The 19801-nt window shown below is 37.3% G+C and overlaps 1 protein-coding gene across 3 annotated transcripts in view; it reads left to right on the top strand.

Moving 5' to 3' along the window:
* Positions 1-1917: 1917 nt before the first annotated feature.
* Map7d3 (MAP7 domain containing 3) overlaps positions 1918-19801 on the top strand; it is a 30622-nt gene continuing 12738 nt past the window's right edge. Inside the window, exons 1-7 of one of the 3 annotated variants that reach the window (XM_047536930.1) lie at positions 1918-2102; positions 7311-7409; positions 7500-7583; positions 8978-9141; positions 12473-12587; positions 15402-15494; positions 17319-17444. In XM_047536930.1, coding sequence (XP_047392886.1) covers positions 2036-2102; positions 7311-7409; positions 7500-7583; positions 8978-9141; positions 12473-12587; positions 15402-15494; positions 17319-17444 — 748 coding nt within the window. In that variant the 5' untranslated portion in view covers positions 1918-2035. The remainder of the gene's footprint in view (positions 2103-7310; positions 7410-7499; positions 7584-8977; positions 9142-12472; positions 12588-15401; positions 15495-17318; positions 17445-19801) is intronic. The other 2 variants (XM_047536927.1, XM_047536929.1) reach the window with 2 other exon arrangements.

Genomic DNA, 19801 nt, shown 5'->3' with positions numbered 1-19801 from the left:
GGTGTGCACCACTGCGCCTGGTGGTAATGTTGCTTTCTAGATTTTCTATTTGTGAAGTTCCTGAAAGTTCCTCAAAGTTGAATTTGGGTTTGTGTATATGTATGTACTTCACTGGTACTCTAAATCACAGGTGTGTCATAATAATAATCATGACTCCATCATGAACATTATATTCACTTAGAAGCAGGGTTTCTAGTGTTATTGATTACCTCCTCACCTACACTTACTGTTCAGTCTTTAACTTCTGCCAAATCTGTAGGTCTAGCATGCTATCCTGTGGTGCTTTTCACTTGTATTGAGTATATAGACTTTGAACATTTTTTTCAATATTTATTGACTATTTGTGTTTTCTCTTCTATTGAGAGGCACGTTTATTCCTTTTGCCCATGTTTTGGAGGTTGTCTTTTTCCTATGTATGTTTAGATCTTTGTGCATTCTGATAACTAATCATTTATAAATTTTCTGTGTCTCAGCTCTCGTGAACCAGTATCACATAAGGCATAAGCACATGGATACTGAAGTGAAACATTCTCGTTTCAGATTCCAGTTGTGTCACTTATGTGTGAATCTGGACAAATGATTTATTATCTCTCTGCTTTAGTTACCCCATCTGTAAAAATGAGGTTGATACATATCTCATAGGTTAGTAAGGGGACTAAATGAACTAATACATGTAGTGAAGAACAGTACATGGAGCTGGGTTCACCGTGATGGCGCACACCTGTAATCCCAGTGAGACTCAGGAGATTGAGGCAGGAGGATCCCAAGTTCAAGGCCAGCCTTGGCAACTTAGCAAGGCCCTGTCTCTAAATAAAATATAAAAAGAGTTGGGGATGTACTCAGAGATTAAGGACCCCTGGTACAAAAAAAAAAAAAAAAAAAAAAAAAAAAAGAACAGTACTTGGCACATAGTCACAATAAGTGTTTGTTATTTTAGCTTCTTCCATTTTATAGCTTTCATGTCTTTTCTCATTATATATTTTTATCTGTTCTTATTAATTATACATGACAGTAGAATATATTTTGACATATTATATATAAATGGAGTACAATCTCTCATTTTTCTGGTTGTACATGATGTAGAATTACATTGGTCATGTAATCATATATGCACACAGGATAGTAATGTCCCATGTCATTTTGAAGTTCAATTCATTCTGAGACTCAGCAGGCTCATCCAGGTGCTGTCCCCCAAGTGGTCTCCTGCTCCATTTTGAGGGTCTCCCGCAGCCCCAACCATAAACCCCTTCCTTGCAACCATGTTTCATAACACACAATATTAATACCAGGGGTGAATCCATCTTGTACAGGCAAGTGCCCATGAAGTTGTGTACTTCAAGCTAATTTAGTTTGTCCTGTGAATGGGAAAAATATTCAGCAACCCCAAAGGTTTCCCCCCAAATCTGGAGATTCAAGTCAATAAGCGCTCTATTTTACTTTAAAGGTACACACACATCCTAAAATTTTTTCAGTCCACTTTGAGGCCTAACAGCGTCACCATTTTGCAACCAGGTAAGACAGTCTCTCCTCACAATGGGGCCCCTAGCACCTCACGGCAACGTATCCTCTCATCCTCTCCCTGGGCCTCTTCCCTCAACTCGGGCCTTTGTGTTTCGAGGACTAGTAAACTCAAGATACACGTGCCCAGAGGAGGCACTCTGTGAATGTACCTAAGTGAATGGATGGGGAAGATGGAATGTTAATGCGTTGCTAGGTAGAGATGAAAAAAGGAGAACAGGAATGTTGGATGGCTAAGCGGGCTACTGATTGGCTGGCACCCAGGATGCGCAGGAGTAGAGCACGGACGTAGGAGAGGGTTTCTTCAGATAAATTACTCTCTGCCCAGTCGGTGAGGCGACCTGATGTGTGAAGAGCCGCGCTGCCTAGATTGAGGGTTCCAAGGCGGCGCGGTGGCTCTCCGGGCCCCGCCCCGCCCCGCCCCCCGGGGTCCAGGCCGCGGTCCCCTCGGAGGCCACGGCAGCGCCTGCGCACTGCCGTCCCAGAGTCACCAGTGGGTCCCATCTCGCCTCCGAAGATGGCGGACCGCGCTGTCGCCGGCCCCAGCGGCAGCACATCTTTGCGGGGACTGCGAGAACGTATGGGTGAGCTGGCTGGTGGCTCTCAGGTTAACTCGGGCCCTCACGGGAGGCGGGATTCCCGCGGCCCTAGAGGCCGGTGGAGCGGCGCGGCGAGCTCCACAAAACTTTTCTCAGGAGTCGCCCGGCGCGGTCCGGTCCTCCCTTCACCCGCGCGGGAATCCCCTGGGATGGAACTCGGGGAGCCCTGGGCGGGAGGGAAAACGGCCGGCCAGAGCTGCCAACAGCCAAAGTCCCGCTGCCAACGGCCAAACTGTCGCTGCCAACGGCCGAACCCCCGCGGGCTGGGCGCGAGGGAACTAAGGGGCACTGCTCTGGCGGGTGCGGCCCGCGCGGCTGGAACCCCGGACCCCGCCTGCCGTTGGAGGACGGCGGACACCCGCACAACCGGCCAAACGGATGCTAGACTGCCGGCGATGTGCGGGCGACGACCCGGACCCCGCGCACCGGCGCCGCCTCCGCGGTCGGGGCAGCGCTTCCAGGCTCGGAAAGTTTGAGTTTTTCCCCAGCCCGAGGCGTTCACACCCTTCTGGTCAAAGTTCAGGGAGGAAGGAGCTGGGGGTGGGGGCTTGAAGTTGGGAAGAAACTTGGCTCTCAGCACCTCCTCATTTGCCTTGCTGTAGCACATGACTTCGACAAGATGTCACCTTCCTTGGGACATTTTGCAGCCCCTAGGCTGGACGGAACGAGAATCCGTACTTCAGAGTGCTTTCTTCTCGACTGTTCCCATCGCCGAAAAGTTTTCCCCCCCTAAAAAAACGAACAAACAACAAAAAACCCCACATTAATCTTATCAAACTTGGCAGCGTGTTGTTTGATTCAGGATGGTGCGTTCTTACCTGAGCCGGAAAGTGTTTCTTGCTGGTGGGAGAGTGTTTTAAGCCTGTCCCCAGCAATTACCTCTGCTAGGAGCTTGAATAACACGGTTTTATTGATTTTTTTTAAAACCTTAGGGAATTTTTCATTTGCAATTAAGTTAATTTAGATTGATATTGGGAGGCCATATGGTACTGAAGACGACTTTGGATCAACTCTCCAAAGAATGTGTGAGAAGGAAATACACTTTCATTTTTCCATAGGGAAAAAAAGACTATTCCTTCTGCCTCTAGCTTTGGTTCACTCAGAGAGTTTGCAGTAACTTGTAGTGCTTATTGACACCTTAGGCCCTTTGATAGTAGTTTATCAATGATTGAAATTAACTAGCATGTGTTCCAATATGTTGAAAAGAGCATGCATTCTAATGTGTTGTCTGTATACCCCCTAAAAGCATTTGTATATTGAGTTTTGGAAAGTATTTTAAAATTATGGGGAAGTTGTCTGAATTTACAGCATTTCAAACTTCAAAAAGAAGTCATGCCAAAAGGGCTTAACCCTTCTAGAACCCTACTTTACAGCATAGTTTACATCCTTGCTGCCTCTTTCATATTCGCAATCAAAAACATCACATGTTAGACTTCCACAAAGCACTAGCTTGACTAGAAATGTCCTCATGGTGTCAGCATTTTCCTGAAGGGGTCAAGGAGACAATGGAATGTTTTTGCTAGAAGGTCAATTTCATCTCCTACTGGGAGCCTAGTCGCATGAATTAAAATAGTCTCCTGAACAAATAATTATGTAGGTGCACAGTATACTGTACATATATTTATTTTATACATTCATATATGTATGCATTAATACATACATTATATAAATTTACATGTATGTACACTATATAAATGTATATATACATACACACTCGTTTACTGAGTTGTTTTCGCTGTGTAGCACTATGCTAAGGTCATATTATATTGATAACATATATTTCATATTTTTATACAGAATTGTTTTAAAATAAAGTTTATTTGAATATTTCAGCCACATGAGCGTAAGAAATTTTGCTCCTGCCATGTCACCTTTTCCTCCTTCTTCTAAATTCACACATGATTTCTCAGTTTACAATTAATTATTCCAAGAATACTCTCTACAAATGCCAAAAAAGGCGCTGAGACTGAAAGCCAGATTATCACAGAATTTGAGAGCTGGAGAAACTTTAAAAGTAGTTCAGAAACCAGTATCCCAGCTAGAAAATCCTGGGCAACTTCTCCAACCAGAACATGTAATGTAATGGGGAATTTGCTGATTTTCCACATAGCCATTCCATTGTAGACAGCTCTAAATGGTAGAAAATTGTTCCTAATTTAAATTTTTTTTTAGCTGTCAATGGATCTTTATTTATACACAGTACTGACAATTAAACTCAGTGCCTCACACATGCTAGGCAATCACTCTCCCACTGAGCTACAACCCCAACCCCTTGCCTAATTTTTGTTATCTTTAAGATATGCTGTCTTTGTTTTGGCCTTAAGGGGGTCTTCTTAAAGTCTACCTATCCTTTAGGACTTTGGCTGTTGCTCAGTCTGTCTTTGTGTACGTGTGTGGTTTCCTCATTGCAAATTTGTGTTCCTGTTAGTTTTCCTTAATACTTTAATACTTCAAAATTAAGTTGCTTTTTAATGTACAATCAAGTTCTGGCTTCATCAGTTACTATTTATCTGTGTGATCTGGCAAAGTTTTATTTAGCTTCAGTTTATTCATTGGGGAATGTAATAATGTGTACTTTATAGGATTGTTAAATGAAGTAATACAAGTGATCTTTGTAGATTTCAAAGTGATATATATTATATGATATGGCAGTTCCATAAATATTAAGATTCATAGTTTGGTTTTTTTAAAATGTTTTTCCATAATTCAGTTTTAGTAATAAAATTTTCTTCAATCTCCAGGCAAAAGGTAGCTTGGTTCCTTAATTTGAGTTTCAAGTTAGGATAGCAAGTACTACAGAAATAATGTAGTGCAGTATACTTACTGTGCCTTGCCATTACTTTTTCTTTTTCCCTCCAGTGCTGGGAATGAACACCAGGGCCCAACACATGCTAGGCAAGTGCTCTACCACTGAGCCACCTCCCTGCCCTTGCTATTGCTTTTACATATACATGCATGTATGCATTAATATGTACTTAAAAATGAATGTTAAATAAATTCTGTCATTCAGTGAGGTTGAATAAAGTGTTTACTCAATTGAATCTGGACATAATCTCCCATTACCTGGACATTTAAAATAATTTTTAAAGCTTGTCTTTTTTGTGAACATATTTCTTGCCAATAGGAATTTGTATACAAAGATCTGAAAATCAGATTTAATATTATTACTACACTAGCCTTTAGATGATTTGGTTCATTGATCCCACCACAACTACTTCTAAGTTTAAATGTTTAGAAGATTTTTAAGGGCTGGGGTTGTGGCGCAGTGGTACAGCATTTGCCTAGCATGTGTGAGGCATTGTGTTCTATCCTCAGCACCACATAATAAAAAATAAATAAATAAATAAATAAATTAAGTTATGATGTCCATCTACAACTAAAAATTTTAAAAGATCTTTATAATCCGGTAAAATCATACCTTTTGAATGAAATTGTCAATTAAGCTGACCAACTGTCAAATTCAGACTCCAATTTTTGAACTTCTAAGTAGGAGTACCAAATGTGCAAAAACAACACTACAAACTACTTTATTGTTCCCTTTATGTTCACAGAAATGTTGTGAGTGGGGAAGTATGTGGAAGGGTTCAATTTATAGACTATTTGTAAGAATTATTGTTTGTTCACTAGTGCTCAAATTCACAAGATAATTGTGGTCCACAAAATTGCCAGTAGTTGAATTATCAAGGAAGCTGAGAAGAGTCTCATCTTCAAATTTAGACAGGTCCTAGATGATCCGAGTTGTTAGGTCCCTGGGTCAAATAAGAAACCCTTTCCCTCTTGAAATGGTGATCCCTATGGCAGCATTTGTGATGTCACTTTCAAGGTTACCCTGAAAAATAACTCCCTAATGTAGCTTAAGTGCAAGGACAGCACCTCTTTTCCCTTATTTTTACAACAATTTTAACCTTTTTTTAAAATTCATTTATTATATAGTACTGAGGATTGATCGATCCCAGTGCCTCACACATGCCAGGCAAGTGCTCCATCGCTGAGCCTCAGTCCCAGCCCCTCCTTTCCCTTATTTATTTTGATTGCCCATCTTTGTTATATTTTTCCTCATACATGGTAACCAGACTCATGTGCAGTTTCAAAGGGGCATGTTTTCTGTGCTTTTACACAGGAGTAAAACAGTTTTCAGTGTTATTCTCCATACTTTTCCTAAAGAAGCCCAGGATTGGGGGGTATTTTAGCTACAACCACACACGGAATCAAAGGATTCAGAGATCACCCATGTGTATCATTCTATAGTTTTTCTTACTTTCTCTCAAACTGTAGTCTCTTAATGTTACACATTGTCCTTACTGAAGTTTGTTTTCTCTCTTTTCTGCCTGTTTACATATGTTAGCACTTTGCATAATTTGTATTTGTTTGCTTGACATTTTTCTACATAGAATGATTTATCATTGGAGATTCCTTCTTGACTTTGCTGCTCCCTCCACCTTCCCTGTGAATTAGAATAGAGCTTTGGGGGTCCTGGGGGTGGGGTGTAGCTCAGAGTGCTAAGAATACCGGATACAGGAAGGCCTTGGTTCAATCCCCAACACACACCAAAAAGAGGAAAGAAAGAGAATGGAGCTTTTAACAATTGCAGGTGCTTGGGCCCCACTTGGGACTGGATTAGGCATTGCTAATGTTTTTAAATTGACTCAGGTGATTCTAGTTCACAGCCAGCATAGAAAGCCCCTGTTCTAGATAACTTATAAATGTACTTCTAGATATTGGGTCCAAGCACTGAGGTTTTCACTGTTCATACTGTGCTTCCAGATTCAGACCCATAAATTTTTAACCACTTATTTCCTGAATTCCCATGTTATGGTGAAACTTATTTTTCCCGTTGTTTGTCTGCTCAGTTTTTCTACTCCTTGATGTAATGTCCTACCTGAAGCATTTTGGAGAGCTGTCAATCACTGGCTCCTCACTGATCCACAAACTTGTGCTGCCACATACAATCCAGTTGCCTTTATGTTCACAAATACTTTGGCACATCCATAGCAAACACTTTTAATTCTTTATTCAAGTATTGTTGAACATTGTAGGTATTCAGTACATCTTTATTGTTGATCCAGATTAAGCAGTCACTGTTTTACCTTATAGAAGTGACCCAGTCCTTTATCATCACATAAAATTGACCCCTCTATTTCCTGTTTGTATTCTTGATATCTAATCCCTTTCCTTTATTTTCTGATATTTTAGTTGCTGCCGCTCAAGCAGTTGCAAAAGAAAGGCGAGATCAAAGTGGAGTTAGCTCTTTTTCAAGTCAGTCTCCAACTATAAGATCAGCATTTAAACCAGGTATAATTTCTTTAATGCTTCAAGAATGTCAAAGTGTTGTACCTTTAAGATTTGATAGCATATTAATGTCTGTATTCTTTTTTTTTTAAGTAATAGACGGGTCTGTTCTTAAAAATGACTTAAAACAAAAATTAGCAAAGGAGCGCAGAGAAGAAAGAAAAAGACAACAAGAAGGTATATTTTGGACTTTTATTTATATCAAAATGAATGAATTTCATGTAAAGTTTGTATATGTCCGAATTGGTTTTACTTGGTTTTCCTGTGTGTTTATATGATAGGTAATAACTTATTATATAAAAGAGTATTATATTGGATTAAATCCAGTTACCAAATCAGATAAAATTCTTTCACTAAATAATTTTTGAAGATGTAGTTTGTTGTCTGTAATTCTCTAAAAGGTAAGTTATGAATGTTTCTTCAACATCTATGAAAACAAGCAGAATGGGATTTCAGTAAAAGAGATTCTAAACCCGGTGCGGTGGTATATGCCTATAATCCCAGTGTCTTGGGAGACTGAGGCAGGAGGATTGTGAGTTCAAAGCCAGCCTCAGCAATGTAGTGAGACCCTGAGCAACTTAGTGATACCCTGTCTTGAAAATAAAATATAAAGAAGGGCTGGGGTCAGTTGTTCAGTTGCCCTGAATTCAATCTCCAGTACCAAAAAAAAGATTCTAAAATTAAAAATAAAATAATGTGTCTTTTTGCTATGGTTCTATAATATGACTTTGTATAAATTAAGACCTACAAGAAAAATTTTTCTACAATCTACAAAGAGTGTGCCTTCCAACCATGTATCTTTCTTTGATCTTCTCAATCTACTGACAAAACTATTGCTGACCTTTATTCAAGTGGAATATAAATCATCTTTGTTTTGATGGAGGAAATATGGAAAGAATATTATCTTGATAGAGTATTTTATAATTGCATAGATTCCCTCCAGGTTGTAGTTAGGGAAATTTTGAATATAGGAAAATATACTCTTCTATAATTTGATGTATGGCCAAGTCCATTAATGTAAAACCTACATGCTTAATATGGCATGTGTAGAGAGGACTTTGAAAGATGTTTCCTAGTAGAAGGAAGCAAATATGTTCTGGCTATTTGTTCTTTTTAATTTGTATTTTAAAATGCAGCATGTTAATCTGGTAGAGTTTGTCTTCAGCTCAAACCAACAAAAATATTACATGAAGAAAGTATTTGTTAGTTTGGGGTTATTTTTGTTTTTGTTTTCAGTGTTGGGGATGGCACCCAGGATGTTGTGCATGCTAGGCAAGCATTCTACCGCTGAACTACATTCCCAACCCCTTAATTTGGAATTATCATTTGGCCAGGATGAGAGTCATCTGGCTTAGATACTCCAAATCACCAGAGTTAAATGAGCACCTAGTGAAAAATAGTTCTTTAGTGGCCACCTTTATTCACTTACATAATAAATCTTTAGTTACTAGCCAGGTTATGTTGTTTTAAGAAAGACAATGAGACACATTAGCCATTTTCTTCATGTGCAATGTGGAAAACAAATTTTTTCTTGGCTCTTATACCTTGAAATTGTGTTTGGACTTTTTCAGCCAGTAAAGAAATACAACTACTTGAAAAAGAAAGAAAGGCCAAGCTCCAGTACGAAAAACAGCTGGAAGAAAAGCAACGAAAACTAAGAGAACAAAAAGAAAAAGATGAGCGGCGGAGAATATCTGCAGAAGAAAAAAGAAAACAAAAATTCGAGGAAGAAAGGGTTTGTAATTTTATAGCCTATTCATCAGATGATACCATATGTTGCCTGAATCTGAAATATTTTTATTTATTTTATTCTTGTCTGCCTTTACTCCCCTGTAGAAAAGGACTCAGTCCCAGCTCTTCTTCTCTTCTTCCCTTTTCCTTCCTTCAGCAGGAGAGGCTCTTGCCCTGTCCTGATAAGGTCCTAGGAGCTTAGACCCTAACCTCAGGAAGGAGTAACCTTGCAGATCTAGGAACAGTGCCCCATATGGAATATGGCTCATAGGATATACCTGTGTTCTGGGGTTTGCCCAGAGCAGTTCTGTCTTTTACCAATTTCTCTCGACTCCTCTAATTGTGTGAATCCCCAGCCAAATCAGAGCATGTTCTCTCCCCTTCTGTGTTCACTGACTGCCTCTTGTGTGTGCCCACTGTCTCCCTCCCTGCCCCTGTCCCTTCTGTGCTTCACAGTCCCTTTTCTGACTTGGCCCCTTTGGGCCTGTGGTTCATGGTCAGCATTCAGCATTTGTTCTCTTGTTTTGTGGCACTGCCGCTCTTTTCCTTTCTGAACTCTTTGGTGTGTGACATGTCCTTTGTGTGAGCCAGTGACTTCCTTATGCCTCCTTTCTTCCCTGGTGTACCTCTGCATTCAGTGTGTCTTTTGTTTTCTTTACTGTACATCTGATTACCTGTCATTCTCTATGATTTTCCTTTTTTTGATCTTAAATTTTTCTCTCAGGCCTTTTACCACTTGACTCCTTCTGAATCTGTCATGTTCTCTGTGACAATGTCTCTTTTTTCCACTGACTATAGTGTCCCTAAATATATTTTAACTCTCTGACCCTGACTTTTCTTCCTCAGACCACTCACTTTTCTTTCTATTTTCTTTGTCTTAGAGTCTCCATGCTTTTTCCCATCTTTTAGATCTGCCTGTCATTCTCTTGGTATGTAGGTATTTTTAATCTCCCTTATTTTCTGTTGCTCTAATTTTTGTATTTCTTTTGTTCTCCTTGTCTCTTTGGTTCCATTTCTCCCTGTGAAACTTCTTTTCTTTGTCTTTCTCTGTGTTACTTAAACTTTTCTTTCTTTCTGGTATATGTAGTTGCTCTCACATGGGCTTCATCCACAGCCCTGTGCCCCATGTGGATATCTTCCATATTTTCTTGTTGACTTTTGTTTCCCATCCATGGTCTGTTACTCTTTCCTTTCTGCCTTCCTGAACACTTTTTTTTCAGTACTGGGGATTGAAGCCAGGTGGGCTGTACCACTGAGCTCTATTTACAGCCTCCAATTCTTTGTAAATTTTGAGATAAGGTCTCACTAAGTTGCCCAGGCTGGCCTCAAACTTAGAGTTCTCCTGCCTCAGCCTTCAGAGTAAATAGTTGAAATTATAGGTGTACACCACCATACCCAACCTGAACCTTTTTCTTTTCTTTTTATTTTTCGTTACCAGGGATTGAACCCAGGGGTGCTTAAACACTTAGGCACATTCCCAGCCCAACCTGAATCTATTCTGTGGTTGTTTGTGATCTGCAGGTTTCATGTTCCAGTATTAGTATAATATCATTCATAATTTCTTATCAGTTTTCATTGTCTTCTGTGAAACATGTCCTCATGAAAACCAGAGAAACGAGTAGGAACTAAGGAAAGACAGTTCAAGAACCAAATAATGTAAAATAGAAATTGTGTGTGGATTGAGGGAGAGTCCTTGGAGGAGAGAGACAGATCCAGGGACTGAGAGGGGAGAGAGGAGAGAAAGAAAAGGACCATCTTAGTAAAAAAAGAAGTTGAAATAGAGAGCACAGAGAAGAGAATATAACAAAATGACAATGTCATGGCCAAAAACGGGCAGAAAGGAAGAAGAGAACCCCAGAGAGGTAGTGTGAGGGAGTCCCAGACAAGAGTAGGGGACAGGGAGCACTGTAAGTAGGCTTCGCTATAGGAAACCAGAGAATAATTTTGAAGAGCAGAGGAGAGGTGAGCATAGAGAAGAGATATATATGACACAAGATGGAAACTTGCACATGAGCTGTGGACAGCCACAGATTTGACAGAAATCTGTGCTGAAAGACAGCACCTAGGGGTCAGTACATTTGAAAACAATGGGATACAATTCTTATGGATCAGAAATATTTTTGTAAGGCAAAGTTCTTCTCTGGTTTTAGTCTATTATAGTTTCAGGGTTTCTAAGCAACTTAGAACAACTTGACTTTCTGTTAGAAAATACAATTTTCAAATATTGCCATTACATAAATTCTGTTTCATTTTCCTAGTATGTTTATCTTTGCCCTCAGAGAAATTGTGGGGATATTAGAAGGATGATGTTGCTATGAAACGGTTGTTAAGGAAGAGTAGAAAACCTCTGGCCTTGAGGTTGATTTGCTTACTCAAGTATAGTGCATGGTATGTTACACACGGAAATGAGAAATATCTGAATAAAGAACTCATTTTGGAGTGCAGCTCTTCTGTCACAGCATGGCAATTGTGTAGTTCTGATCTGACCAGTTTAGTTCACGGTTGAGATTAAGACAAAGACATAAGTTATCTTTTTTAAAACTTTATTTTTGTTAGTTGACACCAGAATTAAGCTGTTATAGATGTGGGTATAATAGATGACTCTGGCAAAGATTTTACTGATATGTGTGCTGATTTTTTTCTTACTTTATTTCACAAAAATTTAAGAGAATTTTAAAAATACATATCACACCAGATAACAAAATTAATGGTTGAGGGAATCAAGCAGAGGGGAGAATTGAGGTAGATAAAGGTATTAAGGCAGGTAAGATATGATTAGCATACACAAAAGTCTACCACTCCATTTTTTCAATTGCTGGAAATAGACCACAAGCCAGGCATGGTGGCGCAAGCCTGTAATCCCAGCAGCTCAGGAGGCTGCGGCAGGAGATTCATGAGTTCAAAGCAGCCTCAGTGACATAGTGATGGCCTGAGCAACTTAGCGAGATCCTGTCTCAAAATAAAAAATAAAAAGAGCTGGGGATGTGGTTCAGAGGTTAAGCACCCCTGGGTTCAGTCCCTACTACCAAAATTTAAAAAAAAATAGAAATAGACCACAGATTTGACTCTAAATTTCCTAATGATATAGGCAAAGAGGAAGCATGATCAGTTGATTGATGCAGGGTCCATAAAACAAAAAAGAAGCTATTCAGAAGAAGCACTGGTATCAATTGGTACCTGAAACATGTCTCCAATATTTTAAACTTTTATCTGATAAAAGTTTAACTGCTATCTGATAATGTAACTTGCTGATGAGATTTGCTTTCTAAACCACGAATCAAAATTTTACTAATATAATGAATGTATAAAAATGTGTTGGCATTTATTTTAAATAGGAAAAATATAGAGCTGTTCTTTCTCGTACTTTGGAACGGAGTAATCGTGTTGAACAACGGCAAAAGAGATGGTCATGGGAAGGCTCCGCCATGGCAAATTCTGAAAACAGACCTGGTAATGAACACAATTGTCAAATTTTAAGTTCACTAATGTACGTATTTAAATGTTGGCTATTAGTAAAACGTTGCATTTACAGCGAGATTGTAAGGAGTCCTAAACAAAAACGCTACACACAGTAAATTTATATTTAAATTTGTGTCATATGCCAGTGTAGAAGAAACAGGTATGATGTGCTTTACATATATTTGTTATCTACAGTGAACTTGTGAAATAGATAGGCAAGTACAATTGACTTCCTTGTTTCATAGTTAAGACCTCAAAAAATACAATGATTTCTACCTTAACATGCTTTATTTATTTATTTATTTTTTGGTACTGGGGATTGAACCCAGGGGCACCTAACCCCTGAGACACATCCCCACCCCTTTTTCATATTTTATTTAGAAACAGGGTCTCTCTAAACACTTTAATGATAAGAGTATTGCCAAGGCTCCAGTAAATAAATCCTCATAGTTAACAATGCAGTGTTGTTTTAAATAAAATTAAGTTATCTGTCATGAATACTTTAAATACCTTTTTGTTCCTGGAGTTTTCCCTTTTAATTAGTATTTTTTTATTTTTGTACTTTTTTGTGCTGGAGATTGAACCTAGGGCCTTGCACATGCTAGGCAAGTACTCTTATCACTGAGCTACACCCCTGCTCAGTATTCCTTATTTTTAAAAAAATCTATACTTGTGTGTCAGTGAGCATTTCTGACTTTTTGCACATGGTATTTCTCACTAAAACACCATATATTGAAATGTTCTAAGCAACAGAATCTATGAATCTAAGGGGAAAAATACTTTTGTCTTTCCAGAGGAAGCAATAGGAATGATCTTGGCAAGAAAAACATAGGGGAAAAAAATTCTGCATCATTCTCTCAAATTTGGCCATTAAAAAGGGTGAAGACAGTTGAGTGTGGTGGCCTTTGCCTGTAATCCCAGCCACTCTGGAGGCTGAAATGGGAGGATTTTGAGCCCAGGAGGTTAGGAGTCAGCCTAGGCAATATATTGAGACCCTGTCTCAAAGATAAACAGACAAAAAAAGAGGAAGCAATATCATTTCTATGCCTTGAATAGACATCATAATAGTTTGAATTTAAAATGTTTCTGTGTATTATTAGGTGCTTTGGCAATTTCGAGCAGTGCTTGATGACTGACTTTAAAATTCTAGTACAGCAAAACATTCTGGGTGGTACCATTTAAAGAATAGTTAATTGTAACAGTGACTAACCTAGTGGAAAGGATTCCTGTTTTTGTCCAAAGCAATATTATAGTTGTGATAGGTTCAGGGGAAAAAGAATTTTTGTTTTGTTCAAACTCATCTATTATTTGTCTTAGAACCCTTAGAATTGGAACTATGGGCTTTTATTTTGTTTTGTCTTTTGTTTAATTTTGTTGCCAGTCTGATTCTATCACATTTTCTCTTGTAGTAGTCTCAGAAAAGTTGGATCCACGTACCACCTCCACCCTCACTGTTCTTTCCCAAAGCACTTTTATGTGTAGCCTGGGTTCATTCATAGATTAATGTAGGAAGACTTTTCCTCTAGCACCTTGCTTGTCTCATGGTAAAATTAATATATTGCTTACCAACTAAATCCTTTAGAAAAATTAGATAGCAATAATTGCAATAGTGTATTAGTGTCTCATGTTGTTCTACAAGTGCTGTTTTAAAATCTAATTCTTTTCAAGAACTGGCAGAGATTTAATATAATGCTATGTAATACTGTGCTTTCATTGATATGTCCACTTGCCATATTCATGAAACACATAAAGAGAAGGGACAGATGATGACTTACAAGGTAATAATTAGATAAATTACATTGAAGGAGCAATACCAAGTAACTTTTCAAATGATTTCTTTACTAGTTTTTAATAGAAGGTATGTGTGGAAGATACTTTGGGAAGTAACCTACTTAAAGGTACAGTATGTCATATGCTCTGAAGTGATGAATGCTATAATTAATGATTCCAGAAAATCTCTTTAATTTGAAATGAGATCTATTCAATCCAGAGAGATCAACATTTCAAACTCAAATAAGTTCACAATCTTTAACATGTTATATTTTAAATAATCCTGTTTTAAATCTTGGTTGATTCAAATAGTCTATTTTTCTTCCACTCATTGCTGACTCGTAACTATTCATACTATTTTGTCATAGCTTGCAGTATGCTAATGAGGAATTATATGACTTAATCACTTGACTCGCTTACAACTTTGTGGTTCATGCTATCAATCATATTATCAATTCAAGAAATTTTCAAATGATGTTAGATTGTCAGTATGTACTTTAATTTACAGATCTCCAAAAGAGAAATTGTTTTTTTTCAAATAGACATTCCTCAGTATTCAGAGCTAGAATATTTCAAGTAAAATGAAGAAGTGTCTGCTGGAAGCAGATTGTTTTACCTTGTGAATGGTTGGGTTGCATAAGTCGTGACATTTTTTTCCAAATATTAATACTCACTTTTGTTTAAAAAATACTGGTTATAACTAAAATATTAATCACTTTTCATATTAGACATCATGGATTGTGTCTAAAATTAAAGGTTGTATATTCCTGATTTGGGAACTTTGATATTATGGGTAATATCAGACATTTTACCTCTAGAATTTTACCATTTTCTAAATAGCTTTATTTTTCATTTCAGATAACAAAGAGTAAATTCGTTTTAATTTTGGACATTTAGAATCTCTGTATAGTATTTGAAATTAAATTCTTACAAGCAAGGGTAGACAAGATAAAAAACTGTAAAAATGTGTGACTTCTGAAATAATATGTTTGAGTCATTTACAAAAAATAATACTTCTTTGCTCTTGATCTCTAGGAAAAACAGAAAATAAGAGAAGCTCATCTTTGACTAGAAGAGAAAACAAAGTACATTCATCTACTGACATAGAACACATGGAGGACAAGCCAGGTGATTAGTTATTTCTAAGTACAAGTCATAAATAGTGGTTAAAAATGTATATTGATGTCAACATTGAATTGCTTAAAAAATCATTTCCAAAACTGAAAACCAAAGCATCCTTTTTTCTCCTTGAGGTTCTGCAGATGAAACCCTTTCATATGTGTTTTGTTGCTTTTCGTTTTACACCAATTCATTCACTTACAGAAGACTCTCTACTTAATTAATTCAGGTTAAATCCTATTGGAACAAATGCCACTTTTGCAGGGATCTTTAGGAACGTAAATATTGATTGGAGCAAGATATTTTTTACAACAAAATTCACTTTTATCAAAAAAGCTCTGTCAGCTCCTGGGAGTTTTTGGCAATGGACTTGACCATTATGATCGTCAGTGTCATGTATCTGTGGGCATCCACATAAAGGTTGATTGTGCCAGATGAATACTATACCAATGAAATATGTCCCCAGCCCCAAAATATCTTTTTTTAAAATTCATTTTAGTTATACATGACAATAGAGTTTATTTTGACATATTTATACAAACATGGAGTACAATCATTCTAATTAGGATCCCAGTTTTGTGGATGTACATGATATGGAAATTCACTGTGGTGTATTCATATATGTACAAGGAAAGTGATGTTACATTCATTCCACTGTCTTTCCTATTCCCATCCCATTTCCCTTTGTTTAATTCAGTGAACTTCTATTCTTCTCCTTCACTCCTTCTTGTGTGTTAGCATCCACATATAAGAGAACATTCGGGGCTGGGGATATAGCTCAGTTGGTAGGAGTACTCAAGGCCCTGGGTTCAATCCCCAGCACCACCAAAAAAAAAAGAGAGAGAGAGAACATTCGGCCTTTAGTTTTTTGGGATTGGCTTAAAATATCTGTTCTTTAACTAAAAAGCATGCTTTGCTTATTTGGCAGAAGCCAGAAAAATCTTTCTTTAAATGAGGTATAGAATTCTTATCATCATCTCACCAAGTGGTCTATAATGAAGCTAAAGAAATAAAGAATGTTGGTATAGACAGGTAGGCTTGGACTGCAGGACTTGTTTCACTTCAGACATTCTATGAACTTGCATTTAGAAGTTATAAATTATTGGCCACATTTTGAACAAAGCTTTGCTCTGTTTTCTGCAGGTTTTCATTGCTGATTATTACACAAAAATTCATAATTATTACTAAAGTATATCTTTAAAGTAGGTTATTTTAACATCTTTTCCCCCACCATTTCCCTTTCATATGTGTTTTGTTGCTTTTTGTTTCACACCAATCCATTCACTTACAGAAGACTCTCTACTTAATTGATTCAGGTTCAATACTATTGGGACAAATGCCATTGTCACAGGGATCTTTAGGAACATAAATATGTATCAGAGCAAGATATTTGTTTACAACAAAGCTCATTTTTAACAAAAAATCTCAGTCAACTCCTGGGAGCTTTTGGCAACAGATTTGACCATGATGGTTGTCAGTGACCTGTATCTATGGGAATCCATGTAAAGATGTTTTTGTGATACGCAATTCTTTTTCTCCATGTGTGAGTCTCTCCATAAGGACTCCATACTGTGGGAAGTGGTTATGTCAAATATGTTACCTGCATTTCTTCCTTGGGTTTATTGTGGTATGTTGTGGCCTTTCCTCCTTAATTCAGGTAATTCAGGTTGCACTGACAGTGCAATCTGGTTGGATTAAGTGTTCAATCCTATTATGTATTGTTGGGAATATTACCACTTTTTACAGCAGTTCACATTGATCATTCTTGTTTTGTGTTTATTTGTGTGTAAAGAGCTCAAATTGAATGCTTTTTTATTTGTTCTCATCATTTAGCTCGTCGATTTTATAACAATCCCTCAGAGAATAATCTAATCAGTCGCCTGCTTATCCCAACAAGAGCATCTGTAGCCAGAAGCAAGAATGCTGCTTCATTACCCATCCAAGGAAAAGATACTCCAGGTAACAGGCATATGGAAGAAAGCCTGAAAGTATTCACATTTGCACTTAAAAAGTAGGCTCTAATACTTTTTGCTTTTAGGTGTCAAAATAATTTAAATCATCATAGTTACAAAATTTCTAGCATGGAAGAGTAATCTGTGTAATGGGTAATTAATAGGATGAGATAGCTAACTTGGTGGTGGTTGTTAAATTTTATTTTGTTTATTCAACTATTTATTTTCGCATTACTGCAGATGGAACCCAGGGGTTCTTTACCACTGAGCTTCATCCCTTGCACTTTGTGAGTTTTTTTGTTTGTTTTTATTTTGAGACAGGGCCCCACTAAGTTGCCCAGGCTGAGTTCCTGGAGAACTGGGATTATGAACATGTAACACATACCCAACTGGTGGTTAAATTTTAAACCTCTATGGGCTCTAAAAGTATTGAAGAACTTCACTAATATCAAAGAAGAAAATTCCTGCTATACCTTCTTGTTTTCTAAAATATGGAACAATAACATTGAACTACCTTTAATTCAGCTTTTAATTAGGGACATAAAGATTGTTAGTAAAACAAAACAAATCTTCAGGATTATGTGGACTTTTTCATTTATAGTTTACATAGCCTGTGGACAGCAAGATACCCCCAATAATGGAAAGGTCTACTGTATTGTCCCCATTATTTTGCCCCTCTGCTTTTTCCTTTCCAGACTACATCCCACCTCTTTTTTTCTGTCATTTTCATGTGATTATTAAAATGAATCAAAATTTTATCAGCCTTTCTTATAGTGCTCTGTTTGCTGACATGCTTTATGCCCAGATATACGTATGTCAGATTATTTTCTGCCAGTTTCCTCTACCACTAATCTAGATATTTCTGATTAGTTTTGTTTTAGGTTAATAGATTGCCACCATGAAAAACTCAATATTTTGTCTTAAATGTCTATAACCAATAAAAGTCTAATTATAGAGCTGAGTGTGGTAATGCGCATGTGTAATCTCAGTAACGTAGGAGGCAGAGGCAGAGGCAGAGGCAGGAGGAGGGCAAGTTCCAGGCCAGCCTGGGCAACTTAGCAAGACCCTGTGTCAAAATAAAAAATAAAAAGAATTGCAAATAGAGATCAGTGGTAAAGTGCCCCTAGATTCAGTCCCTAGGACCACACACAAAAAAATCTACTTATTGTACTTCAAATACTTTCTGTAATGCAAATTGTTGGTGTTAATTAATGTAACCCTTTAGGCACATGTAGATATGTAAATAAACTGCTTTCTTCATCAAAAATGAGGAACTAAAAAAATAACAACTTTGTCAAGTTTTATTCATAAGTAGTCAATTGGTAATTCTATTTTAAATATTTAACAAGCTCATGTGAAAATTTGTGACTTACACTTAAAAATGATGTGGCAAATAAATGTACCAAGTGTTAAGAAAGCTACCACCAAAGGCCTTTTTAAAAATGCTTACTTTATTGTATAAGTAGTAAACATTTAGCATAGAACAAAGATTTTTTTTTTTTTTTTTTTTTTTTTTTTTTTTTTTTTTTTGCGGTGCTGGGGATTTGAACCCAGGGCCTTGTGCTTGTGAGGCAAACACTCTACCAACTGAGCTATATCCCCAGCCCTGAACAAAGATTTTAAATGTAATCTCCCTGCTATTCCAAGACACACTGGTAACTTAATATTTTTCTTTGCATATATATTTTTTCACAAAATGAGATAACAACCTGCCTTTGCTAAACTTAATAAATATCATTTTCTCTATCCAAAAAAATTGCATATTACTTCTTTATTGACTGCCTTAATATAGTGCAAGTTTTCTTTTGAATATTTGGATTACATTTTCAACTATTCCAATGTTTTAAACAATGGTTTAATTAGCAACAATATACATGCATTTTTTTTATATTTATCTAGGTTTTTTTATCTTTATTTTTTTACTAAGGATAAATCCAGAGGTGGAATTGCTAAAACAAAGAGTATATACTACTTAAATGGCTTTTGATACATATTGCCAAAATGCTCCTCAGGGAGAATATACAAATCTACAATCCCACCAGCAGTGTATGAGGTAGCCTGGTTCCAAGCATTGGAATTACCATTTTCTTCCATCCAAGCTGACATGGAATATTAGCATTTTGCCCCTTCCCTAGCCAAAAAAAACATTTAGTTTGCTGAAGCTGGGAGAGACATTTGAGATCTAGCCCACTCTGATTAAGTCTTAGTACAGTTTTAGTATGGGTGAGAAAATGCTTTTTCTTAATTCTCTTCTAAAACAATCAAATATGAAGTGTCTTGCATAATCATCTGTAATGGTTAAAATCTCTAGTCCCAATGAAGATGTTCAGATTACTTTTTAAAGGTGTTGAAGATCTTGCAATT

Source organism: Sciurus carolinensis, chromosome X, assembly GCF_902686445.1.
Source record: "Sciurus carolinensis chromosome X, mSciCar1.2, whole genome shotgun sequence".
Taxonomy (NCBI): domain Eukaryota; kingdom Metazoa; phylum Chordata; class Mammalia; order Rodentia; family Sciuridae; genus Sciurus; species Sciurus carolinensis.
Note: the sequence above shows the minus strand (reverse complement) of the source record. Positions and strands in the feature narration are given on the sequence as shown.